This window comes from Nerophis lumbriciformis, linkage group LG18, assembly GCF_033978685.3.
Source record: "Nerophis lumbriciformis linkage group LG18, RoL_Nlum_v2.1, whole genome shotgun sequence".
Lineage (NCBI taxonomy): Eukaryota > Metazoa > Chordata > Actinopteri > Syngnathiformes > Syngnathidae > Nerophis > Nerophis lumbriciformis.
This window is the reverse complement of record NC_084565.2, coordinates 45,310,632-45,338,557: the sequence shown is the minus strand read 5'-3', so window position 1 is coordinate 45,338,557 and position 27,926 is coordinate 45,310,632. Positions and strand designations below refer to the sequence as shown.

Below are 27,926 nucleotides of genomic sequence, written 5' to 3'. Positions count from 1 at the left end.
GGGACACGGTCGAATGCCTTCTCCAAGTCCACAAAGCACATGTAGACTGGTTGGGCAAACTCCCATGCACCCTCAAGGACCCTGCCCAGAGTATAGAGCTGGTCCACAGTTCCACGACCAGGACGAAAACCACACTGTTCCTCCTGAATCCGAGGTTCGACTATCCGGCGTAGCCTCCTCTCCAGTACACCTGAATAGACCTTACCGGGAAGGCTGAGGAGTGTGATCCCACGATAGTTAGAACACACCCTCCGGTTCCCCTTTTTAAAGAGAGGAACCACCACCCCGGTCTGCCAATCCAGAGGTACTGCCCCCGATGTCCACGCGATGCTGCAGAGTCTTGTCAACCAAGACAGCCCTACAGCATCCAGAGCCTTAAGGAACTCTGGGCGGATCTCATCCACCCCCGGGGCCTTGCCACCGAGGAGCTTTTTAACTACCTCAGCAACCTCAGCCCCAGAAATAGGAGAGCCCACCACAGATTCCCCAGGCCCTGCTTCCTCATAGGAAGACGTGTTGGTGGGATTGAGGAGGTCTTCGAAGTATTCCCTCCACCGATCCACCACTTCCGCAGTCGAGGTCAGCAGAACACCATCCGCACCATACACGGTGTTGGTAGTGCACTGCTTCCCCTTCCTGAGGCGGCGGATGGTGGTCCAGAATCGCTTCGAAGCCGTCCGGAAGTCGTTTTCCATGGCTTCCCCGAACTCCTCCCATGTCCGAGTTTTTGCCTCCGCAACCGCTGAAGCCGCACACCGCTTGGCCTGTCGGTACCTGTCCGCTGCCTCAGGAGTCCCATGAGCCAAAAGAACCCGATAGGACTCCTTCTTCAGCTTGACGGCATCCCTCACCACCGGTGAGGGATGGGTGTGATCAGTCCAAATAACATGCCGCTATAAATGTCCTCATTGTTCAACTGTCTGATGTAAAGAATGGTCGGAGAGATGTTCTTCACACGGTGAGAAACCTTAATCAAACAGCAACCTTTAATAAAAAAAATACAAAAAGTGGGTTGGAAGAGTTTGTTCAATTGCAACATTAAAGTTTGTTACATGAGTACGCTAGCTGTAGCTATTGAGGCTAGCGTACCGTATGGCTGCACAAATTTGAGAAAAAAACAAAGTTGCGATTTTCTCTCACCAAAATAGCGATTTGATTTGCAATTTTTATATTTTCTACCAAAATGCATTAAAATGCGAAAATAATGAGTGAGGGAAGACATCTTACCTTTGTAGAGCATCATTAATGTCTGTCTTTATCATCTTCAGAATCACTTTCCTCAACTGGCTGGTACCTCTTGAATGCTTGAACAAAATTAGAGGTATTGCTCGTCACTGTTGTGCGTTCCTCCATTGTGTTGAGTGCTCAACTTCCATGGCGTCATGAGAATGATGCTCCTTGAACCGTCTGCAGACATGAGCAGCTTTCTCTCTTCCCATGTTATTTGGACTGATCACACCCATGAAACCTCCCATTGTTGGCAGTCCACATGTCTGCTGTGATTGAAATTCCTCAAATGACTTTTTAGGCTCAATAGTCATTTTTTCATATTCACTGTCCACTTTTTGCAAAATATTGGTATTTTATCAATGATGAATGACTCAAACTCCACAGTGGGCAAGGGTAGCATGTTTTGAACAACATACCTGGCAATGAATGTGTTCAGGTTGGCCTCGGTCACTCAAAAAAACGAGTGTTGCTTGTTTCGACCCGACCTCGGATAAGCGATAGAAAATGAAATGAAAAAAATCATTTACTTTACCTGAATGGAGTTTGGGGAGACACACCCAGGAATCCTAAATAATCCAAGTTAATTATAAAGTAAATAGACGGAGCTGGACCATGGATGCCATCTTCATTAGTGTTGTTATTCGCCTGCTCACAGCCTACTTTTCCTCTATGAATGTGCTCACTGTTAAACTGTATGATGTAAGGAATGATCAGAGAGAAGTTCTCCTCACAGTGAGAAACCTTATTAAAACAGCAACATGAATCAAAAGTACAAACAGTGCAACATTAAAGTTTGTGTTACATGCGTATGCTAGCTGTAACTAATGATTGTAGCGTTATTGTCCGGGAGTAAAGAAAACTAGTATGGATATATCACACAACATTTCAGGTGTTTTTTTTGCATCAACGAAAGAAAGAGTTGTGTGTATTTTTAAAAGACTTTAATGAGGCGAGCTAAATACCTGTTGCCATGGTTACTGTAGTATGTGTGTCGACAGACAACATAAAGAGTGTGCAGCACCTAGCTGAGGACTTTGTGGTACGGGTGGAGGGGGAGGGAAGAGGTAAACGCCCGGATGTCACCGATCAGTGTGGCGTCCAGCAGCGATGGCGAGGAGGCGGCCAGAAAGCTCAGCTCGCTGACCTCTCCGTAGGAGGAGGAAGGGGGGTTGTCCGGGGTACAGCTGGGGTTCTGCTCTGGTGGATCACTCTCCTCCACACCAAAACCCACCACCTGACCAAGACAGTGTAGATGTTGAATGTAACTACTTCCTGAAGTAAGCAGCGTTGTCTTACGTGCACACTGAGCTTCCTGCTGCTGCTGCGATGCTCCAGGAACCAGGAGACCAGCTCCTCTTGTGTGAAGCTTTTCAGGGCTTCAATCTGCAGCACACACAACAACAACCATAGAACCACCACAACTCTTTCAACTTGATTTTCATTGAAGATGGCGCTCTTTTACACAGTTTATAGCTTTTCATCCTTTGAGCAAAGTACAAGCTCTGGCCAATGCAATGACAAGAAAATGTCTTGTGTTGACAGTAAAAATGAGTGTCCCACCTCCTTGTTGAGCCGTGAGAAGACGTACTGCTGCGTGACCACCTCAAACCAGTTGCGCTCCACTTCCTCTCCGAGATGGGCGTCCTCGCACTCCTTCAGCTTGATGAGCGCTGTGACCTGGGTCTTGAAGACCTCCTCGCTCAGGGCCGACAGACGCTCGCCGAAGCCCACAAAGAACTCCTCCATCTTCGACTCGACAAACTCGGTGCTGCCCGGATAGAAACGGTAGCCCTTTAACTTCTCCTGTGTGTCCGTCAGCCTGCCAGCGACATGCTCTGAGTGCCCTTACCTGAACTTGGTGGCCTGTGTTGCCACGGTGACAGAGAAGCCCAGCACTCCCGAGGTGTTCCTGCAGGTGGGGTACACCTGGTACCTGGAGGTCAAAGCACGTTGTAAAAATAGAAGACATTTGCCTAAAAGCCAGACGAGAACTTGAAGATGTTTCTGACCCGAGCGTCTCTTTGGTTCTGAGGAAGTCGAAGCACGGCTCCTCCATGTGCATCTGCAGAAAACACATCAGTCACATGACACAAACACACATGGCGGGCTAGTGTTTTCTTATTTGGAAAGTCACAATGGCATTCAACTCTAATTCAGTGTTTCTCAAACAAAAATATTTTTTGCAGTAATTATATTTCGTAAATAATGTGCCATTGTTGAGTGTCTGTGCAGGCTCAAAAACGGCAGAATAACTCTTCCATAACAGTAGGGGGCAGAACTGCTTTTAATTAGTGATGCAGGGCAGCACGGTGGGGATAGGCCCCTCCCACCTCCAAAGACATGCACCTGGGGATAGGCCCCTCCCACCTCCAAAGACATGCACCTGGGGATAGGTTGATTGGCAACACTAAATGGTCCCTAGTGTGTGAATGTTGTCTATCTGTGTTGGCCATGTGATGAGGTGGTGACTTGTCCCGCGCCTTCCACCCGAATGCAGCTAAGATAGGCTCCAGCACTCCCCGCGACCCGAAAGGGACAAGCGGTAGAAAATGGATGGATGGATGGATGGAACTCGTGATGCATGGATGCAACAAGGATTTGACAAATAACGAGGTCAAAAAAGGGCTTTGAAAGTCTGAAATCCTGAGTTTTACCATCCATCCATCCATTTTCTACCGCTTGTCCCTTTTGGGCTCGCATGGGGTGCTGGAGCCTATCTCAGCTGCATTCGGGCAGAAGGTGGGGTAAACCGTGGACAAGTCACCACCTCATCACAGGGCCAACACAGATAGACAACATTCACACACTAGGGACCATTTAGTGTTGCCAATCAACCTATCCCCAGGTGCATGTCTTTGGAGGTGGGAGGGGCCTACCCCCAGGTGCATGTCTTTGGAGGTGGGAGGAAGCCGGAGTACCCGGAGGGAACCCACGCAGTCACGGGGAGAACATGCAAACTCCACACAGAAAGATCCCGAGCCCGGGATTGAACTCAGGACTACTCGGGACCTTCGTATTGTGAGGCACATGCACTAACCCCTGTGCCACCGTGCTGCCCCCTGAGTTTTACCCTGAGCAACACAATGAACAATCCACTTTTTAAAATTACTATGCTTAAGTTAAGCGTTTTTAACCATTTTAACGTCATTAAAACATAAGTTTGAAAACATTACTTCTACTCCAACATGGATTTGAATTCGCAACCTTCTGCTTTGAAGTTCATGTGCTAGTCACGCACCATGCACTTGTGAAGGTGTCATATGAGTAAATGCCGTGCTATTCATTTGAGGTGCTTTCAAAGGTCATTGATCTGATTTACTCACATTAGCCTTAGTTTTGACAGCCCTGCTCTAAACAATCAGCAAAGTTTAAGAAATCGATTTAAAATGACAGCGGTACCTCAACTTCAGAGTACCTTAATACGAGCTCTCTTTTAGTTATGCTTTAAGTTGTGAGCATACCTTGCGTTACAAGCAATTTAATCGTCGGTTGAAGTAGTATTAGCCACAGGTTTGTGCCGTTTTAGCACGTTGTTCCTGCTTTGTTTACAAAAGAAACAAACATTAGATTAGACAATTGACGTTTGCATTTGAATACGGCTCAGCTATTGACAACTCTGCCCTCCAGTCATCGGTGAGTGCAAACGAGAGGAATCAGAAGACCAAATTAGAAAAACAAAGTATTAAAAATATGTCCTATGTCCTTGGAGATGGTGGCTGCTGTCGGAGGCAGATATTTACATACCGTATGTCCGAATTTAAATGTTACTTCTTTTGATTTCATTGTCATATTACAAAACAGCTAGTGTTTTTCTTCCAAATGTCGTCTTTTGGTTGTCTGCAAAACTGTGTGCTTAACCTTGAACTGAGGAATGTTAGAGAGAGCGATAATAAGCATTTGTTTTGGCTAGAGAGAGATGACTGCCTGCGACTTAAGAGGGGAGAGGGTTTTGGGTCGGGGAGACAGACCATCTTAGCGGGGCGAGCCGAATGTTCTATGCTGTCTCTGTAATGTATATTTGCAAAGCTTTGCAAAAATATTACAAAATACCTATTCTGTCTCTGGTGGTTTTTCAACTCAGCTTTAAGTGTCGTAAAAAGCTTGGGAGCGACTTGTGACTTGAATTCCCTGGGAGGAACAACTGGTCCAAAACGCAACAATTTGGGGGCCTCGTCCGGGCGACACGCTGAGAATTGGACACCTCTTACATTCTTCTGGACAGACTCACTAGTGGCCAAACATAAAACAAGGTAAGCAGAGCCTTTTTCTAAAATCTGCTTTAGGAGTCTGTCTTGAAGTACCGGTATGTAAGTCAAACACTATTTGTACCCCAGACACAGAGCGGACATTTTGATGGATTGATTGCATTTTTGCCTTGTCCGCCATTACATAAAAAGTTGTAAATAAGTGGTCAACTCGTGTCATTGTGTCTCGACGATCGTGACGGGCAGTTTGCTCTTTGCCTTTGTCTTACCTTTTTAGGGTAAAGTGAAACGCAGAGAAAGAGCTTTCGTGCAGTTTTTTCCTTGTGTGTGTGTGCTGCTGGTTGTGTGTGTGTGTGTGTGTGTGTGCTGAGAGCATAAGCGTGCTTGTGTGTGTGTGTGTGCGCTCGCTTGTGTGTGAGTGTGTTGCTATTGGTGACGGTGGAGTCCGCGGGGAGAGACGGAGGGGGGGAACAAGGTGAATTAGATAAGGACATGACTCGAGCATGTCACGCATGCGCGAGACTATTCAAACGACCCACCCAGACTTTGACTAAGCCACCGCCCTATGACGTAAAGCCGGAAGCATCTTTATACCCACTTTTGACAGTCACAGGAGGAGCCCTGGTGGTCGAAACAGAAACTAAGCTCTCTGGTCCACCCCCTTCTCCGGTGCCAAGAGAGGGCGGTGCTCACAAAGCCCCTCTAACATTGACAGCCCCTCTAACATTGAATCCTCCTCCAAAACTAACACTGTCTCCTGAGTGTAAATCACCTCTGGTGCCTACGCCTCAAAATGACAGCCTCCCAGCGGAAAACCTCCTTAATATGCCTAACCTAAGTAGACAGCAGATAATACATGAGTCAACGCCAAACTCCTCACTTTACACGCCAGACCATTTTGGCGGCGCGATAGAATGTTCTATGCTGGACTGGTCTCAAATGTATATCTGCAAAGCTTTGCAAATATATTACAAAATACCTATTCTGTCTCTGGTGGTTTTTCAACTCAGCTTTCAGTGTCGTAAAGAGCTTGGGAGCGACTTGTGACTTGAATTCCCTGGGAGGAACAACTGGTCCAAACGCAACAATTTCAGTTTAAAACTGAAATTTTAAACTTAGTGTAGCACTAAAACTTTACAGTTTTAGTGCTACACTTGTCTTGTGGCATATATATATTTTAATTTTCCTGAAGGAATCAATAAAGTACTATCTATAATTGATGTCTGTGAAGGCTCAATAAAGTGTGCTGTGCATTTGAATAATTGAAACTCACCACAAGCAGCTCCATCAGGGCGTGTTCACGCAGCTTCTTCAGTCCCGACTGAAACACAGATGCCACATTAGTTTGTCTTATGGCAGGAGAAAAGGTTTATTTTTACCTTGTGCAATCGTACAAAAATATATAAACACATGCGGACCATTTTGTGATGCATGAAAAGCAAAATAGTGCCCGAGGTTTTGTTATTTCATATTAAAGGAAGCACGGTGGAACCTCCATTCACGAGCGCCTCTATTTGCAAACTTTTAAATCGAGCCAAATATGCCTCAAGTGCGAGTCATGTCTCTCTGGGTACAAACGCTTCATTCGTTCATTCTTTTTGTGTCCCGCCTGTAAGCAGGAAGCAGGAAGCAGCATTTTTGGGGAGGCTTGCTGCACAAGTACAGACAGATCTCAGCGTGTTTGCCTTTCCTGTGTTTTTTCCACTTTTGACAAGTGAAGTCCATTTTGCCCGCTCAAAATGAGTCTCAAAAACACAACAGAACAGCGTGGAAAGAAGGAGGGAATTGCTGTGGAGTTTCAAAATAAGACCATTTGTGTGAAGTATAATAACGGCGCTCACAAGTATGGAAGAATGGACAAAGCAGACTTTGTAGCACAGCAAGTTTTCAATGTGATGAGACCAGACTTTGATGGAAAAATATGCCAAAGCAAACTTTTTTCACAGCGGAGGAGAAGAGCTACAGTATCTCTTTCCCTGGTGCCTTTTCCAAAGCACACGCACACGCACACACACACACACACACACACACACACACACACACACACACACACACACACACACACACACACACACACACACACACACACACACACACACACACACACACACACACACACACACACACACACACACACACACACCCTTCCTTCTCGCCCTGTCTGTCCGCCCCTTTGCAATGTTATTGTTAGTGGATTTTACTTTTTAAAATGTTTACGGTTGAAGCAATATGGTTGTTAAAGTTGAATTGACTTGTGTGTGTGTGCCAGAGAGGACAGTAGCTTGTTAGTAAAGGCAAAGTTGATCCATCACCTCCTTGTTATGTTTGTTTGATGCACAGTATTGTATAGCACTTTGTATTGTGTTCAAAGAGTACAAACCTTAACTAAAATATGAACTTTTGTCCAGGGTGGAACCTATTATTCATTTTCACAGTTTGGTGAAATTTGCTTCATTATACAAACTGATTCACAGACCCTGTTCAAGTACCAATTAAGTTTGTAAATTGAAATGCAAAAGTAAAATGACACAAAGAACAGACGGTGACCTGGTAGTACACGGTGACCTCTGAGTTGGCATCCCCCTTGTTGAGAGACTTGACCTTGCAGAGGGTATGCTTCTGAGGCAGCTCCACGACTCGGAACAAGACGGGGACCTCTGCTGACAGAGGCTGGAACTGCAGCTTCCTGCAGGGACACACAATGAGGACTTAACTGTAAACACCAGTACACTACTCACTTTTAGTCATCAAAGTGTATCCTCTCAAGGGACAATACGACAGGAATGAAGGTTAGTTATAACTTAGAGTACAGCTTGTATAGATTTACTGTCCTGATTGTTGGTTCTTCCATGACATCACTAGTAGATGTTATACACCTTGAGCTCCTCCTCCTTTTTTCCGTGCACTTAAGGATGCCCCACGGGTGCTCAATTGGTCCGATCAGGAGGAGACATACTTGTCCACTCCATCACCTTCAGATTGGTCAGAAAGTCACTTGTCATCATGGAGGTAGAGGCTTTGGCTCCTTACGTTGCAGCCCGGATTTACAAAAGGAAGGGATCATGCTCTGCTTCTTTACAATGTCACTCAGAGTTTTTCCTTCAATAAACCACAGCTTTCTCGTGGCGGCAGCACTTATGCAGCGCCACTACAATGATTGATGGAGGCAATCTATCTTACTACTCACTTGTTGTGTGTTGACTCATTTTCAGTCGACTGTAAATCTATACAGGCCGTACACTGACTCCCCTAAAGTATATCCAAGTTTATGTTGTATAGCAGGGGTGTCTAAAGTAAGGCAGCTAATATATGAACGGCCCACCGCACATTGTGAAAATACTACAACAACACATAGAAAGAGGACAAAAGGAGCAAATAGGTGTGAAGTAACGAGAAAAAGTTGAAATGTTGATGCTCAAAATTAGGCAAGCACAATGTGATTGAAAAAAACAAAACTTATACAGATAACTTTCTGCTTCTCCAGAAAAATGACCGATTAACTTACTTTTGTAACTATTGTTATATTATTAATATGATATCTTATTTCTTACATGATTCAATTGTAGTGTGTGCACGCTTTTCTTTGCAAATGGCTTTGAGGCAGCTTCCTTAGCAGCAGGTGTCTTTGTAGGCTTTCAAAACATGGTCGTAGTGATGTTGTCGTTTCAGGCGGCTGACAAGGTTTGATGTGTTGAAGTGAGATGGGGTTTTTTTGGTATGTTTTCAAAACAGCTTGCACAATGTCTTCCTTTAAAACTGTAAAGGAGTCCTAAACAATTAACAACATTTCTGTTTTCAATGAGCTAAGAGGACGTGTAGGACACAAATAGATGAAAAGTAGAACTTGATTTGCTTACCCTCGCCCACCGACAGCACAGTAGGGGTCAGTCATCTCGCCTCACCTTTTTTTAAGTGGTTATTGGAGCTGTTTGAAATCATAATTCCTCATATCTTCCCAATAATTATTCTTACTATTGCACCCATTCTAATAACATAAGGATGTTTTTTTCTTTAAAAAAAATGATATTAAATATATAATAGTATATTGTATTGGCTTTGAAAATGTAATATATCAAAATGGCCCCCACATCCGATTTTTCATCGTGCAGTTTGGACACCTCTGTTTTATACAGTATTGTCCATTGACAAGATATACTGTCACAAAATGATGGGGATTCACTCACTTTTGTGAGATACTGTACACGAGTAGCTGGGTCACACCATACTGTAGTTTAAATGTTCACAAGGTACCGATTCTCACACACTAAACCATCACCGAAGCACAAGTGAGCACTCACTCAATAAAGTAGTGCAGAAACTCCTTGGACTCCTGTTGGCGCAAAGATCAAATTAGTCACAGGACGGCAAATTCTTTGAAGGGGACTTGGAGAGAGGATGAAGTCTCACAGAGCTGGTGAAGTTCCCCTGCACGAGCCCCTCGGCGTACAACTCTGCTTTCAGACCGACAACAAAGGCCATGAGGTCATCTATGGTCAAGCCCTTCATGATAGCCTGGTACTTCTGAATAACGGACCAGCGACTGGGCTCCAGAATCAACAGGCGGACGTCCCTACAGAAAGGAAGACATGTATTTAAAGCTAAAAAAAAATTGTATAGACACATTTTTTTACAAAAAATGAAAATGTAAGATTTGTAATATTTCAAAATATATAAATAACCAGCTGATCAAGCCACGAGAGTCCTGTTTAAACGTGGACGTACTTGCCCAGGCGCTCTGGTTTGATGAGGATGTTGAAGTAACATTTCTTCATCTGCTCCGAAAACATGGCGAACACACCCGCCTCCGTGCTGAAGTCCGCCAGGTGGTCTATGATCAGCTTCAGCAGCAGCTGGCGGTACACAGGAAGGAAATGACTTTGTTGCTGGCTGACTGACAACCTCTAACATCAGTCAGGACATTTGCCAGCATTGCGTCCATTTAAAACTGGACTTACTTATAGATTAGAGATGCGCGGTTTGCGGGCACAACTGCGGAGTCCGCGGATTATCCGCGGATCGGGCGGATGAAATTTAAAAAAATTTGATTTTATCCGCGGGTCGGGTCGGGTGGTTGAAATAAAAAAAAATTAGATTTTAAATAGATTCAGGCGGGTGGCAGTTAAACCAATTGGGAAATATATATACATAGTTAAATGTTGTTACCCACATACGAAAAACGAGCAGGCACCTGCAGCATATGCCACAACAGAAAAAAGAAAAAAAAAGAGATGGACACTTTTACGGAGCGGAGAAGGGACGCCTCGCCGGGGTCCGGGACCGAGGCCCCTTCCCCCGAGAGGGCCCCACCGGGAGCCGTAGCTGAGGCGATCCACGAGAAGGGCCCGACGCACGTCCAGGGTCACCACCGCGCCCATCGCACCGACACCCCACCTCGTCCGCCTTCGCCGCGGCCGGCGTCACGGGGGCCGGGGGCTCGTAAAAGGGGTCACTCCGCGCGCAGTGCGCTCACGAAAGGGGTGGGGCTCACCCTGGTTGATATAGACAGCAGGACGGTGGCCATGGAAGTCGGAACCCGCTAAGGAGTGTGTAACAACCCACCTGCCGAATCAACTAGCCCTGAAAATGGATGGCGCTGGAGCGTCGGGCCCATACCCGGCTGTCGCCGGCAGCGAGACGCGCTTGGAGGTGCGCTCAGCGCGGCTCCCATATGATTGCGCACTGGTGTGCGTCTGGGTCGTGACAGCGTGGCCCGCGAATGTCTGTGCTGCATTGGATCAGTCTCCTTTCTTTAACAGGCAAAAGCTTTATAACCTCACTAATGCCTTGCATCGTCTATATTAGATATATAACAACGGGCGGGTGCGGTTCTGATCCGCCATCGGGTGGATGGCGGATGGTTGACGACTTTCTGATGCGGTTGCGGATGAAATAATTGCCTATCCGCGCATCTCTATTATAGATGCTGTATGTTACTGCCTCAAAAATGACTCATTTTTCTTTTTTAAACCAAACAACAGCCAGCATATAACAATACTGGTCTAGGAGACCAATATTACAAATACATGTCTATACTGGTCTCAATTTGAAGGTTAAACTTTGTTAAAACAGTCGTTCACGTCGAAATAGAAGACTGGCGTTCAGGCTGTCATTTACGGATGTCTGGCGCAAATGTGCATGCTTGTCCAGAGAGCTTTTCAAATAAAAGACAACCAATTGATTTCAAAAATGGATGCCTTGGTTGCTTTATTCTCGTTGAACCGGTGAGTGAACTAATACACTTTTCTTTGTGTATCGCGTATTAGTGAGGGAGGAGCTTACATGGTCAGACCAAGAGATTGTGATCATGCCATCAATGATTGTGAACATGCCTTCAATGATTGTGAACATGCCTTCAACGATTGTGAACATGCCTTCAACGATTGTGAACATGCCTTCAACGATTGTGAACATGCCTTCAACAATTGTGAACATGCCATCGATTGTGAACATGCCTTCAATGATTGTGAACATGCCTTCAACGATTGTGATCATGCCATCAATGATTGTGAACATGTCTTCAATGATTGTGAACATGCCTTCAATGATTGTGAACATGCCTTCAACGATTGTGAACATGCCTTCAACGATTGTGAACATGCCTTCAACGATTGTGAACATGCCTTCAACGATTGTGAACATGCCTTCAACGATTGTGAACATGCCTTCAACGATTGTGAACATGCCTTCAACGATTGTGAACATGCCTTCAACGATTGTGAACATGCCTTCAACGATTGTGAACATGCCTTCAACGATTGTGAACATGCCTTCAACGATTGTGAACATGCCTTCAACGATTGTGAACATGCCTTCAATGATTGTGAACATGCCTTCAACGATTGTGAACATGCCTTCAACGATTGTGAACATGCCTTCAACGATTGTGAACATGCCTTCAACGATTGTGCACATGCCTTCAACGATTGTGAACATGCCTTCAACAATTGTGAACATGCCATCAACGATTGTGAACATGCCTTCAACGATTGTGAACATGCCTTCAACGATTGTGAACATGCCATCAACGATTGTGAACATGCCTTCAATGATTGTGAACATGCCTTCAACGATTGTGAACATGCCTTCAACGATTGTGAACATGCCTTCAATGATTGTGAACATGCCATCAATGATTGTGAACATGCCTTCAAATGCATAAAGATGATATGATGTATTATAAGTCCCGAAAATTTGAAATCAAACCATGGAAGGATGGCGGAGATATTTATAAAACAATTTTGCCTTCCTTAATATTTCCTCCAAGCTGGCTGTTTGGAATTTGCTTCGTTTTTCCCAGTGGTGACATCAGCAGATATCTCCATAAATGGTAGAAAATGACCCGAAGATGTTTGCGAAAGACCGTCATTGTAGTCCATGCAGTAGTCAACAAGCTCCTTCTTCTCTCTCCTCTTGTTGTGGGGCAGACTGGCTCGTACATGCACATGCATCCTCAGCTGTTGCCATCTCTAATACAAATGAGCGTATACCGGTAGTTCGACCTTATATCTGTCAGTAGACGCCATATGGAAGCGCTAAAAACGACAACATTGCTGGCAAAGAAGGACGCAGTTGGAGTGGAGCCACATAAATAAGACCGCCCACAAAATGGCGCATTCTAACAAGAAGGTCAGAGAGCAGCTTGAAAACATCATCTATGCAACAAAGAACCACCATTACAGTTGTCCCCAACCTTTTGAACGATCAAACCACCTCACTTTCCGAGTCGCCTTCATAAACGGGTGGTCAATTAGCATGTGAGTGTGTGTGTGTGTGTGTTCTCACAGGAAGTTTGTGGTTGAAGCCTTTCAGTCGCACTACCAGGCCGTGCTCACCGGCCACCAGCTTGTACTCCAGCTGGGCTACATCGGCCTCGTAGGCGGGCTCTGCCAGGTTATGTGCCAAGATGTTGACAAAGAGGTCAAACAGCACCAGACTAGAGAAAAAACATCCCATTGGAGTGTGTTTGAGTGGATCATGTAGTCCTTAGGTGGGCCTTAGTTTCTTACTTCTCTGGACTCTTCTGAATCATGGGTGAGATCAAGCTGAAACGAATGTACGCTGAAAAACCAAAGTACAGTGTGCATGTGTAAATAAAGAACAGTCTCTTTCCGTTGTGGTAGCATTCACCTTTTGGGATCTTGAACTTGTTGTCCTTCTTGTACCACAGGCATCCTCGCTCGTGGTCCACGATCTTGACAGGAAACTCAGAGTCTGGACAGTCAGACATCTGTAAAGTAAAATTGGACGCTGCAGGGAGAAAAATAATCATATTAGTATGTGAACCACTTTAAGCTTTCGTTCACATGTTTTCATCGTGGGCTCGCCCTGACCTATGAACTTGTTCTCGTCTGGCAGGTGAAGACCAGGGTTGACTTCAAAGTCTCCTGCCCAGCGCTGAGCCCACTCGGGCAGGATGTCTGAGGAGACCAAAACCAAGGCAAATACAATTAGTAGACCGCAGAAGATTTAAGTAAACACGGGAGAGTGTGAAGTGACACATTGAAATACCGACCTTCTATGCTGTAAGAAGTACCAAACCAGGTCTCCCTCAAGTGGCAGCGACCTTCATTTTCTGGAGACAGCAGAAGCAGGTTGGCTCTGTCTGGGGTCAACAGAGACAAAGCAGCACCAATCACCTGCAAACAAACAAACAAACAAACAGTGTTCAAATCCACCCCTGTTGTAAATCTGACCAACAAGGGAAGAAGCATCCAAGATACAAAGTGGATTAAAACAAGTTGTACCCTTCTTTGGGCCTTCAAAAGACAATAAACACATTAAGAAAGTTGTGGTCCTTGTTCACCTTTGAGTCAAACTCAAACATGAGCTTGTCTCCAGTGAGGAAGTCCTCTTTGGGAAACAGCTGCATGTTCTCACAGATGTTCTCAACAAACTCGATAGGGTCCGTCTGCGGGTGGAGAGACACGAGTTGTTACTGCACCGTGTCCCTTGAACCTTTTCTTGCCTTCACATGACAGTCCAAGTGTCAGCGCTGCATCAATGTGCTGCACTACCTGCTCCTGATACTGGAATTCATTGGCTTCAATCTTCTGGATTTCCTCGTAAATCCTGAAAAGGAAGTTCAGAACAAGCTGCTAGTTGTCCAAAGGTGATGCACGTTGGGTGTGTGTTTGCAATCAGACCTCCGCCGGGGTCCAAGAGCCTGCAGCATCTTCAGGTACTGGAACACCAGGTGAACCACCTGTTTGGAGGGCAGAGTGGATGAGGGTGTGCACTTCCACAAGGGTCTGATTAGAAATGTTCTTTCAAGAGTAAAAATGCTATTTGACAGCAGATTTTACAGCTCTGGCTACAAATGTAGCTTACCAACATAACATGTGAATTTGGAGTCAATTATTGATGGGTTCTCAGTTCTCACAGTAAAGTGGAGTCAGGGCTGGACAATTAATCAAATTGTAATCTCAATTTCAATTTTGCCTTCTCAAGATAATAAAAATGTTACAATTGAAAAAAATAAGATTAATGGGCGGCGCAACGTGTGTGCAAATTCCTGAGCTTGTAAAGTACAATGGATGAGTGAAGGCACAAGTGGAAAAAAGCATCTACTAGAGTTTTGGGGTATCATCTCACCATGGTTGCTACTTTTTAATTGACACAGCGCAAGTATGCCCAATCAATAATCACTAAACTCAACAAAAAAGTCAGGCCGTATGATTTCCGCGTTGACGTAACCGCGGACAAAATCACAGAATTGCCAATAAAACAGAATCTGCTGCTAAACGTAAGATATCAGGGAAACTGACATAAATGTGAGTGAGAAACTGTCATTGTGAGGAGACCAAACATTTGTTTGGGAAAATAATGTGTCTAGTACCGCTCATTCATCCCCGAAACACAACATCCTGTCTGAATGAGCTAACATAATAAAGATTTCAAAAAAGGACCTTTCAAAAGCATAATGGGCTTAATGCATATATGACAAAATGATCAAATGCTTTGATTTAAAATACTGTTCAAAATTGTCCAAGCCATTTTCTACACCAATAAACGTGAGGATTTTTGTATTCAATTGAACTAAAAGACATAACAAGCACACACGCTATGGTGGTAAAATAAGTTTAAAAGGGAAAAAAAAGGATTTAAAAAACTAAATTGTATTGTGTTTTTCTTATTGCAATAGCTATTTTAATGTATTACTATTACTATTATTATTTTAATTGCTTTTGTTGATCTATTATTCATATATATACCGTTCTTTTAAATCAACTTTAAAGTTGAGCTTTAGTGGAAAAAATGGTGGTATAAACACTCATGTTTTTAAATCATGAATAACCCTGTTCTTAATCGTCTTTTTAATATAGAAAAACAAGATTATCGTCCAGCCCTAATTTGAGTGTCTACAAAAGCTGATATAAATTATTATTTTGATTACGCTCAGGGAAGCAGTGGTCAGTGACACTTTAGGATTAGAAGCAGTGTGTTGACCTGGTAGAAGTTCTGGTAGCCCTCGTCGGTGAGGGTGATGGAAACGGAGAAGATAGAGTAGGTGGTGTTCTGGTCAAAGCCAGTCTCGCTGTTCCCTCCAAAGAGAGCCAAAGCCCAGCACCTGCTTACACATTTGAATGAGTCACGCACACGGCACAAGTTACACCTGCGCACTGATGGGCTCACTTCCTGCGTAGCAGAGACAAGATGCTACCGCTGCCCTCGTGTCCGATCAGCCAGGAGATGTAGTGAAGAGGCTTCACCCTGACACAAAACACAGACTTTCTGTCAGCATGATGTCAATCTTTATTGGGTAAGCTACACAAAGGTGAACCACAGCATCAGACCTGTTACCCAAGTAGTAAACTTACCTGTAGTGTTTCCCCTGAGGGGGGACGGCCCAACTGATGGTCAGAGCATGCACCTTCCTCACCGGAACCACTGCAACACAAGGTGCAGAAGTACAATTTTTAGAAGGCACAGACTAGGAAATAGTAGAAAAACATGTCCGGTACTGGTTTTAGCATTAGCTAACTTACACTGATTCATACAACTACTGCACAATGTTGGTGGACCACTTATTTGTTCGCATTTTGAGACAAAAACAAGTGTTCCCATACATAATGATAGTATAAAAAAATATCTGGTGAGTGCAGTGGATCCACTTTCACACTAACCTACCTTCCCTGGTTTTGGCAGGCCATTAACCAAAGCAAGAGTTACAACTGTGATATTTGTATTTGTATTTGGTAGAAAGGATAGAAAAAGTGATACAAATAAGATAAAGCTTTGTGGTATTTATCGTTACTGGTGTCAACATTTTGTCTTTTTCACATTGAGACCTTTACTTTGCACTTGTAATGGACTGATGACCAGTCTCTAGTATGAGGATAGGCTACATCTCAACTGTGACACTCTAGCGGACACATGCCATAGAGATGAATGGACCTGAGTAATCTGCTGCTGGGTTCAAACATAGCCACCACAAAACATTTGTTTGCCTGCACACTACACATACTGTACAGCAGTGGTCGCCAACCTTGTCAAGACCAAGATCCCTGGTCTGAGCCAAAAACCAAAGCAAATATATCTATATCTATATATATATACACCAATGTTAAGATTTGGTTACATGTCCCTTGTCAAGTTTCAAGTCGCTTTTGGTAGCCATCCATCCACAAGCTTCTGCTTGATTTTTTTGACCACTCCTCTTGACAAAATTGGTGTAGTTCAGCTAAACGGCTGCTTTAAATGGGACAATGAAAAAGGAGGATTAGCTCCAAATTGTTCAGGACAAGCTAAAATCATCAGCCCGGAGGTTGGGTCTTGGGCGCAGTTGGGTGTTCCAACAGGACAATGACCCCAAACACACCTCAAAAGTGGTAAAGGAATGGCTAAATCAGACTAGAATGAAGGTTTTCTTCCCAAAGTCCGGACTTAAAGGTGTGGACAATGCTGAAGAAACAAGTCCATGTCAGAAAAGCAACACATTTAGGTGAACTGCAGCAATTTAGTGGTCAAGTGGTCAAGCAGAAGCTTGTGGATGGCTACCAAAAGCGCCTTATTGCAGGTCAACTTGCCAAGGGACATGTAAGCAAATATTAACATTGCTGTATGTATACTTTTCACCCTCACATTTTCAGTAGAGCCATAATAAATTCATAAAAGAAGCAAACGTAATGATGTTTTTTGTGAGCAACAAGTATGTGCTCCAATAACTACATCACAAAAACATAAGAGTTGTAGAAATGATTGGAAACTCAAGACAGCCATGACATGATGTTCTTTACAAGTCTATGTACACTTTTGATCGCAACTGTGTGTGTGTATATATATATATATATATATATATATATATATATATATATATATATATATATATATATACACAGTATATTAGGGGTGTGGGAAAAAATCAATTCGAATTCAAATTGCGATTCTCACGTTGTGCGATTCAGAATCGATTCTCATTTTTAAAAAATCGATTTATTTTTTATTATTTAAAAAAAAATTATTTTTTTTAAATGAATCAATCCAACACAACAATACACAGCAATACCATAACAATGCAATCCACTTCCAAAAGCAAAGCCGAGCCAGCAACACTCAGAAGTGCAATAAACAGAGCAATTGAGAGGAGACACAAACACCACACACAACAAACCAACAAAAATGAATATTATCAACAACAGTATCAATATTAGTTACAATTTCAACATAGCAGTGATTAAAAATCCCTCATTGACATTATCATTAGACATTTATAAAAAAGAAGAATAGTGTCACAGTGGCTTACACTTGCATCACATCTCATTAGCTTGACAACACACTGTGTCCAATATTTTCACAAAGATAAAATAAGTCATATTTCTGCTTCATTTAATAGTTAAAACAAATTTATATTATTGCAAACAGTTGATAAAACATTGTCCTTTACAATTATAAAAGCTTTTTACTCTGCTTGCACGTCAGCAGACTGGGGTAGATCCTGCTGAAATCCTATGTATTGAATGAATAGACAATCCTTTTGAATCGGGGAAATATCCTTTTTGAATCGAGAATCGTGTTGAATTGAAAAAAAAATAATTAAATTTTGAATCGAATCGTGACCCCAAGAATCGATATTGAATCGAATCGTGGGACACCTAAAGATTCACAGCCCTAATATATATATATATATATATATATATATATATATATATATATATATATATATATACACTGTGTATATATATTGTATGTTTTTTCCACTGGCCTGCCCAGGTGGTCTTGTGCTGCACTTTGGGCACCCCTGCTGTAGAAACTAACTGTTTATGGCCACTATCGTCTTAGTACCGTAGTACTGTATATTTGTTCATCCTTTGGTCACAAGTCACATGGTTGTCTTTGTATAGCATCGGAAATAGTCAAATCAGCTGGCGGGTTTATCCTCTGTGATAAAGAGGAGATAAACAGGGCAGCCCTTCTATAGTTGCCACCTTGTTTTATAAGATAGTACTGCCTTTGCACAAGTCAAGTGTTTAATAGCAACACAAAATCCCGGCTTTGGAGCAATGTTCACGGACTGTAGTATTTGGCTTGTTAGCTTCCCTCCGCAGGTGGGCGATGGTGGTCATGGACTCGTAGTTGAGGGAAGAGTTGTTTGTTGCAATGCAGTGAACATTTCCTAGCATCCAAAATCAATCAGTTTTAATGCATTGTTGCAGCTCAATGATCTATGAGCACGTCATGCAATGTGCATTTGCGAGACTAGCGGATGTAGAGTGCGGCCCTTCGGGGGGTTGTGGCCGCTGTGTTGAGAGTCTGTCGGTCATTCTCCAGGTGGGGGTGTCACTGATGTAATATTCATTTTCTTCTTTTTTTAATATATTTTCGCAATCGACCTGTAGGGTCCCAAAGATCAACTGGTGGATCGCGCTCCCCTGCTGTTCAGTATTTAACGGTGATGCAAACCGCTTTACGGTGCATTTCAAGTGTTCTAATCTTACTTTACCATGGAGGCAGTATCGCCTAAAAAGACCTGTCATACCTTTGTACAGTTTGTTGAAAGCCGGCGTGTCGAAGGGCTGCTGCAGGTGAGAAAAGTCGACTGAAGGTTCCGCACTGCAAAAACAGCAACAACATTTAGCAAGTGTTGGTCTTCCTGATGTCAAGGATTAGTCTTTTGGTTTTGTTTGTTTTGTCCAGTAAGGTTTGAAAGTGTAAATGCTAGGAGTGACATTTACAGGTAATAGCCAGTAAATTAGAATATTTTGAAAAACTTGATTTATTTCAGTAATTGCATTCAAAAGATGTAACTTGTACATTATATTTATTCATTGCACACAGACTGATGCATTCAAATGTTTATTTCATTTAATTTTGATGATTTGAAGTGGCAACAAATGAAAATCCAAAATTCCGTGTGTCACAAAATTAGAATATTACTTAAGGCTAATACAAAAAAGGGATTTTTAGAAATGTTGGCCAACTGAAAAGTATGAAAATGAAAAATATGAGCATGTACAATACTCAATACTTGGTTGGAGCTCCTTTTGCCTCAATTACTGCGTTAATGCGGCGTGGCATGGAGTCGATGAGTTTCTGGCACTGCTCAGGTGTTATGAGAGCCCAGGTTGCTCTGATAGTGGCCTTCAACTCTTCTGCGTTTTTGGGTCTGGCATTCTGCATCTTCCTTTTCACAATACCCCACAGATTTTCTATGGGGCTAAGGTCAGGGGAGTTGGCGGGCCAATTTAGAACAGAAATACCATGGTCCGTAAACCAGGCACGGGTAGATTTTGCGCCAAGTCCTGTTGGAACTTGAAATCTCCATCTCCATAGAGCAGGTCAGCAGCAGGAAGCATGAAGTGCTCTAAAACTTGCTGGTAGACGGCTGCGTTGACCCTGGATCTCAGGAAACAGAGTGGACCGACACCAGCAGATGACATGGCACCCCAAACCATCACCCAACCATGCAAATTTTGCATTTCCTTTGGAAATCGAGGTCCCAGAGTCTGGAGGAAGACAGGAGAGGCACAGGATCCACGTTGCCTGAAGTCTAGTGTAAAGTTTCCACCATCAGTGATGGTTTGGGGTGCCATGTCATCTGCTGGTGTCGGTCCACTCTGTTTCCTGAGATCCAGGGTCAACGCAGCCGTCTACCAGCAAGTTTTAGAGCACTTCATGCTTCCTGCTGCTGACCTGCTCTATGGAGATGGAGATTTCAAGTTCCAACAGGACTTGGCGCCTGCACACAGCGCAAAATCTACCCGTGCCTGGTTTACGGACCATGGTATTTCTGTTCTAAATTGGCCCGCCAACTCCCCTGACCTTAGCCCCATAGAAAATCTGTGGGGTATTGTGAAAAGGAAGATGCAGAATGCCAGACCCAAAAACGCAGAAGAGTTGAAGGCCACTATCAGAGCAACCTGGGCTCTCATAACACCTGAGCAGTGCCAGAAACTCATGGACTCCATGCCACGCCGCATTAACGCAGTAATTGAGGCAAAAGGAGCTCCAACCAAGTATTGAGTATTGTACATGCTCATATTTTTCATTTTCATACTTTTCAGTTGGCCAACATTTCTAAAAATCCCTTTTTTGTATTAGCCTTAAGTAATATTCTAATTTTGTGACACACGGAATTTTGGATTTTCATTTGTTGCCACTTCAAATCATCAAAATTAAATGAAATAAACATTTGAATGCATCAGTCTGTGTGCAATGAATAAATATAATGTACAAGTTACACCTTTTGAATGCAATTACTGAAATAAATCAAGTTTTTCAAAATATTCTAATTTACTGGCTTTTACCTGTATAAACATGACAAGGTTTCATACAGTTTCAAACACGCAGCTGAGGTTTCTCAAGAAGATTCATTATGTCTTCTTATTGAAAATACTTTTTAGTTTCTTCTCGTCAGACAAGATATAAGTAGAGTCATATTTTACCTTGGCATGTTTCCATTCATTCATTTTCGACCGCTTGACCCGTTTCAACTGTCTGAAGTCTTTTTCAGAAGGGTCTCCTATCAGCTGTTCTTGTAGGTGTGCATGGTTGGCCTTATATTTCATCTACCGTACTATACCTAAATCTTGTCTGACTAGAAGAAACTCAGGTTTTACAAGCAAGCAGTCGTCATTGCCTTGGAACTTAAAAAGCCATGCCACTGGATGAGAGTGCCACATCAACGTGTCCCCACGCCATCCACCTGTTTGGGCACGTGACACGCCTTCATCGTAGTCCAACAGCTACTGCAGTGTTTATCTCCAAGGAAAGGCAACCACAAATCAATCATGGATGGATACCAAGATGAAAGGGAACAGCACTTTGGATATAGCCTTTACAGTACTTTATTTCATTTCATCTAACTTTCAGTTTTCCTTTCAATTAGTGGAAAGGTGTACATCAGTCAAATGTTCATGCATAGGTAGTGCATGCAACGTTATAAAACATTTCAAAATGCACCAGCATTGTTTTGTGACCCAGTTAAATAAAGTCTGTTTGTCCACTCATATATTTTGTAAATATGGTCATAATCAAGTGTTCATGTGTGTGAGCAAACACAAAAAGTCCCTGAGCATTGAGTGGAGCACATGTGAGCAACATCACACGTGGCAATACCAGCAGCACACCTGTCTCAAACCAATCTTTCATAATAACACTCAAATGACAGGAGTCATTTTCATGAGATTATTTTCTAATATTAGTGATTTGGCCCACTTGTAATGAAAATAAAAGAAATGTTGTTTTTCATAAGCTATGGATTAGTATTGTACAATATGTCTGGGTGGGGGTCCTGCTTTGGAAATCATTTCAGAGATCACATTTAAACATCCTCATGTTGCACAATGAAATGTAAGCATAGGATGAAGTGTGTAACTTTCTCTAGTAACAGCATTCCATGATTAATTAATATATTAACATTAATAATAAATGACAGTAGAATAAGCACACGTATGACTGAGGAGTCATAGTGTAACTTTGTGTGTTGTCCGACTTTTTGTGTGGCCATAAACGCACCAGTGGCTTAGTGGTATGCGTGTTGCTTCTGGCCTGCTTTGTACGGCAGAAAATGACTCGTTTTTCCAGATATAAGTTTTTTACTCATGTTTTTGGTGTGGTTATGGCCCAATATAAACAGTTTTGCTCAATAAAGTGATGGATATAATTCCTGTCCTCGAAGCATCTCGATAGACGTTACAATAATTGAAGGGTGTTGACGAACACCGTTGGGGCCGCTTGTTGTCACTGTCACTCAGAGTTGCATTGCAAAATTATACAGAATAAATGTCTTTATTTTTGTTTAGAATTCAGATGGGTTTGATTTGGTGCGCGGCATATATTTGCTGTGCGCAGAGGACGCTTGAGCAGTGCGCAATTGCGCAGGCTCGCACCTTAGAGGGAACGTTGGTCATAACATTGTGTAGTTATAATGTACTCAATATCGAGTATTGTCACACCCATAAAACATTTTGGTGTGTGTGTTGTGTGCAGTGTCTGAAAATTACTTTTAAAAAGTAATTAATTGTAGTTATTTTACCAAAAAAGTTGTTGAATTACTAACAGAATTACTCTTTAATACATGCAATCAATGTGTTTAAAAAAAATATGAATGCAAATATCTGCATTGAAAGACGATTCATGAGAGCTGAGTGTGTGTATGTGCCTTTAAAAGGCTGTGTCTGTTGCCAAGTGACGCGTGACGTCAGCGAGAGCGCACTCAGAGCAACATTTTAACTATCTTAGCAGTATCAGATGAATCTTTTCACTGGATTGTGTTAGCGCTAGCTAATAAAGAGATTGGGCTCTTATTAGTGATTCCCAGAGCCCAAAAAAAGTCTGCGGGCTATAGAGAGTTTTCTATTCGGGCTCCAGTACTATGGAATGCCCTCCCGGTAACAATTAGAGATGCTACCTCAGTAGAAGCATTTAAGTCCCATCTTAAAACTCATTTGTATACTCTAGCCTTTAAATAGACGCCCCTTTTAGACCAGTTGATCTGCCGTTTCTTTTCTTCTCTCCTCTGCTCCCCTCTTCTTTGTGGAGGGGGGGGGGGGGGGGCACAGGTCCGGTGGCCATGGATGAAGGCTGTCCAGAGTCGGGACCCAGGGTGGACCGCTCGCCTGTGCATCGGCTGGGAACATCTCTGCGCTGCTGACCCGTCTCCGCTCGGGATGGTGTCCTGCTGGCCCCACTATGAACTGGATTCTCACTATTATGTTGGATCCACTATGGACTGGACTCTCACAATATTATGTCAGACCCACTCGACATCCATTGCATTCGGTCTCCCCTAGAGGGGGGGGGGGGGGGGGGGGGGGGGGGGGGGGTTACCCACATATGCGGTCCTCTCCAAGGTTTCTCATAGTCATTCACATCGACGTCCCACTGGGGTGAGTTTTTCCTTGCCCTTATGTGGGCTTTGAACCGAGGATGTCGTTGTGGCTTGTGCAGCCCTTTGAGACACTTGTGATTTAGGGCTATATAAATAAACATTGATTGATTGATTGATTGATTGAATGTGCTTAGATGGGGCACTGTATGATTGCAAGCTTGTGACGTCAATCATTGATTAGTTGTTCACTATGCCCTCGTAGTGGTATTAGTAGGAGTGTGTGCGATGTGTGTGTGTGTGTGTGTACCTAGCCTACATGCTGTGTGATGTTGCTTCTTCCTATTTCATGTCAAGTTCATTTTAATGTTTACTTCTGGTTGTTGCTTTCACTAGTAAAACGTTACTTCCTGCATTGAACTTGCTGTGCTTCTGACGCTGTCTTGTTGACATCCAACTACCTCAAAAGCAGCGTGCCACATTACATCAAACGAATCGGTAACAGCGTTGTAACGTACGTAAAAGTAATCAATTAGATTACTCGTTACTAGTAAAAGTAAGGTGTTATTATGCAACATTTCTAAGACTGGTTGTGTGTGCAGGTGTTACTAGCTACTAGAGATGCGCGGATAGGCAATTATTTCATCCGCAACCGCATCAGAAAGTCGTCAACCATCCGCCATGCACCCGATCTAACATTTGATCAGAACCGCACCCGCCCGTTGTTATATATCTAATATAGACGATGCAAGGCATTAGTGAGGTTATAAAGCTTTTGCCTGTTAAAGAAAGGAGACTGATCCAATGCAGCACAGACATTCGCGTGCCACGCTGTCACGACCCAGACGCACACCAGCGCGCAATCATATGGGAGCCGCGCTGAGCGCACCTCCAAGCGCGTCTCACTGCCGGCGACGGCCGGGTATATGGGCCCGACGCTCCAGCGCCATCCATTTTCAGGGCTAGTTGATTCGGCAGGTGGGTTGTTACACACTCCTTAGCGGGTTCCGACTTCCATGGCCACCGTCCTGCTGTCTATATCAACCAGGGTGAGCCCCACCCCTTTCGTGAGCGCACTGCGCGCGGAGTGACCCCTGTTACGCGCCCCCGGCAACAGGGGTGGCGGGCAGGTAAGCTGCGCGGGCGGAGCGCGCGGAGTGACCCCTGTTACGAGCCCCCGGCCACGGGGGTGGCGGGCAGGTAAGCTGCTTACCTGCTGCGTGTGACGCCGGCCGCGGCGAAGGCGGACGAGGCGGGGTGTCGGTGCGGTGGGCGCGGTGGTGACCCTTGACGTGCGTCGGGCCCTTCTCGCGGATCGCCTCAGCTACGGCTCCCGATGGGGCCCTCTCGGGGGAAGGGGCCTCGGTCCCGGACCCCGGCGAGGCGTCCCTTCTCCGATCCGTAAAAGTGTCCATCTCTTTTTTTTTTCTTCTTCTGTTGTGGCATATGCTGCAGGTGCCTGCTCGTTTTTCGTATGTGGGTAACAACATTTAACTATGTATATATATTTCCCAATTGGTTTAACTGCCACCCGCCTGAATCTATTTAAAATCTAATTTTTTTTCATTTCAACCGCCCGACCCGACCCGCGGATAAAATCTAATTTTTTTTAATTTCATCCGCCCGATCCGCGGATAATCCGCGGACTCCGCGGTTGTGCCCGCAAACCGCGCATCTCTACTAGCTACGTAATCAGCACAGTGGCATTATAGTGTGGACATAGGAATAAGTTCATGTTTTTTGTCTTTTTCACTGGGCTGGCAAAAAAAAAAACATCACGATTCATTTTTTCATTTCACCTGATCTCAATTAATACTAAATACACAATATAGTCTTTTTTTTTTAAATTATTTTAACCTGCCAGTTTTTAAAAACGTGTACTAAAAACTCCAGAATCTAGAGATGAGTTCAACATATTATCAACTTAATAAGTATATAAACCCCATTTAAATAAGAAAAAGCATGGTAATGTAGCAATAATTGCTTGATGTTGACATGCTTTCAAGTAAAAGAAAGCACACTCAAGGACGCATGATGTCAAAATGGCACGTCAACAACAACCAACTTGCTAACATCAGCATTAGTAGAACAGTGTTTTTCACATGGCTTTTGGATGAGTAGTCATCAAAATTGCCCAGCCCTACCCTACTTCTTCCCCATTGTGGAGAACTGTGGAATTGTCTAGCACGGACTTTTTGGTAGCCCAAAGGCAGGGTGTGGAAAAGTGGAACAGGAAGTAAAACCTCAGGGAGCTAAAAGAGTGATGATGTTATGAAAGCTTCTTACTTGTTGGGGATATGAATGAAGATCTCTCTAACCCACTGCTCCAGTGTGTCTAGTGTCTCTGGACAGGAAGAAGATGATGTCAACAGATGGTGGAAGGACTCTTTGGAGGCAAAAACAAACCTTTCGACTGAACAGCGAGCGTCATGTAATGAGCGGAGTAGTATCTCCTCCAGAAGTCTCGCAGCCGCTGGTACGTGTTGATCCCCTTCTCTCTGGGCTCATGTTTCAATGTCTGAGCATTTCCTAAAATCAAATCACACTTGTTTGTCATTCCACCACAAAGCAGGACGACACCAGGATTGGGGAGGAAATGTGCATGCGAGGCGGCTGCAGGGCGGAGAACCTTTCACACAAGACCAAGGCAGCGAGACACTGTTATTTTGTTGACTAAAAAGGTTTGCCTTACCGTATTTTCCGCACTATAAGCCGCACCTAAAAACCACAAATTTTCACAAAAGCTGACAGTGCGGCTTATAACCCGGTGCGCCTTATATATGGATTAATATAAATATTTATTTTCATAAAGTTTCGGTCTCGCAACTACGGTAAACAGCCGTCATCTTTTTTCCCCGTAGAAGAGGAAGCGCTTCTTCTTCTATGGTAAGCAACTGCCAAGGTAAGCACCCGCCCCCGTAGAAGAGGAAGCGCTTCTTCTTCTACGGTAAGCAACCACCCGCCCCCGTAGAAGAAGAAGTGCGCGGGTATTACGTTTCATTTCCTTTGCGTGTTCCATTTTGATATACGACTCCATGCGCGCCCACATCACAGATGGTGTCAAAAAACAAGTGAAGCACACAAATACAACACTCGCCGTCATTCCGGGTGGATTAACCAAAGAACTCCAACCGCTCGATATTGGTGTCAACAGGGCATTTAAAGCACGACTGCGAACGGCGTGGGAACAATGGATGACCGAAGGCGAACACACCTTCACTAAGACAGGGAGACAGCGCCGGACGACATACGCCAACATCTGCCAGTGGATCGTAAATGCCTGGGCGGATATTTCGGTCACAACTGTGGTCCGAGCTTTCCGGAAGGCAATGACTTCGACGAGACGGAGCCGGCCATTTTGGATCCCGTATTCGCCCAACTTTTTAATTCGGACACCGAAGGAGAAGAATTCGAGGGATTTATGAATGAAGAATAACTTCAGAAAGTGAGCGTTATGTTTATTTTGTGTGTTGTGACATTAACGTTCGAGCAACATTAAGTTATTGATGTTATTGCTCTGCACTATTTTGAATTTTACTATGTTTGTGATTGCACATTTGCACATTACCGTACATTTTGGGAGTGAACAGAGTTGTTAGAACGCTGGTTTTTAATATATTATTAAAGTTTGACTGACCTATCTGACTGTTTTTTTGACACTCCCTTTAGCGCAGTTAGATGCGGCTTATAACACGGGGCGGCTTATAGGTGGACAAAGTTTTGAAATATGCCGTTCATTAAAGGCGCGGCTTATAACCCAGGGCGGCTTATGGTGCGGAAAATACGGTAGTTATCGTCAATGACTTATTTTCCACTAATTAAATCAGGAGGATAACTAATCAAAACAAATGCATGTTGACCAAAACAATGATGAAATTTACTGACAATTTAGTTAACAAATAAACACAAGACGAAATCCAATCGTATTTCATTTAGTTTTGGGCGGGTGGGACAAGTTAGGGTTATACTCAGACACAGTTGCATGTGGGGCCGGGGAGTAAATCATGTCTTAGTAAGACATGGCGTTGTGATTTTTAACTGGTAAAACAAGGCTGTTTTGTCACACACCTCAATAGAATATGTCTTCTCCACCTGGAAGGAAGAGAAGACAAATGGACGCACTTTACTATTTCTGCGGTCTACAACAAGACACGTTGTAAACCCTGTGGCTCCATTTACAACTATAACCAACTTGAAGCGCCATCTGCAGGCCATCAGGACAGCTG

General features: G+C 43.7%; 1 protein-coding gene across 1 annotated transcript in view; it reads right to left on the bottom strand.

Annotated features, from left to right (window-relative positions):
* Positions 1-1,849: 1,849 nt before the first annotated feature.
* Positions 1,850-27,926, bottom strand: part of LOC133618024 (nardilysin-like) — a 38,099-nt gene continuing 12,022 nt past the window's right edge. Inside the window, exons 8-31 of the mRNA XM_061978480.1 lie at positions 26,107-26,229; positions 25,987-26,044; positions 19,411-19,484; positions 16,253-16,322; positions 16,068-16,145; positions 15,882-16,002; positions 14,579-14,637; positions 14,450-14,504; positions 14,239-14,343; positions 13,948-14,071; positions 13,766-13,852; positions 13,563-13,682; positions 13,442-13,493; positions 13,218-13,368; positions 10,158-10,285; positions 9,843-10,005; positions 9,734-9,765; positions 7,983-8,121; positions 6,709-6,756; positions 3,240-3,292; positions 3,080-3,163; positions 2,791-2,998; positions 2,527-2,613; positions 1,850-2,464 (exon numbers count right to left, since the gene is read on the bottom strand). Coding sequence (XP_061834464.1) covers positions 2,252-2,464; positions 2,527-2,613; positions 2,791-2,998; positions 3,080-3,163; positions 3,240-3,292; positions 6,709-6,756; positions 7,983-8,121; positions 9,734-9,765; positions 9,843-10,005; positions 10,158-10,285; positions 13,218-13,368; positions 13,442-13,493; positions 13,563-13,682; positions 13,766-13,852; positions 13,948-14,071; positions 14,239-14,343; positions 14,450-14,504; positions 14,579-14,637; positions 15,882-16,002; positions 16,068-16,145; positions 16,253-16,322; positions 19,411-19,484; positions 25,987-26,044; positions 26,107-26,229 — 2,432 coding nt within the window. The 3' untranslated portion in view covers positions 1,850-2,251. The remainder of the gene's footprint in view (positions 2,465-2,526; positions 2,614-2,790; positions 2,999-3,079; positions 3,164-3,239; positions 3,293-6,708; positions 6,757-7,982; positions 8,122-9,733; positions 9,766-9,842; positions 10,006-10,157; positions 10,286-13,217; positions 13,369-13,441; positions 13,494-13,562; positions 13,683-13,765; positions 13,853-13,947; positions 14,072-14,238; positions 14,344-14,449; positions 14,505-14,578; positions 14,638-15,881; positions 16,003-16,067; positions 16,146-16,252; positions 16,323-19,410; positions 19,485-25,986; positions 26,045-26,106; positions 26,230-27,926) is intronic.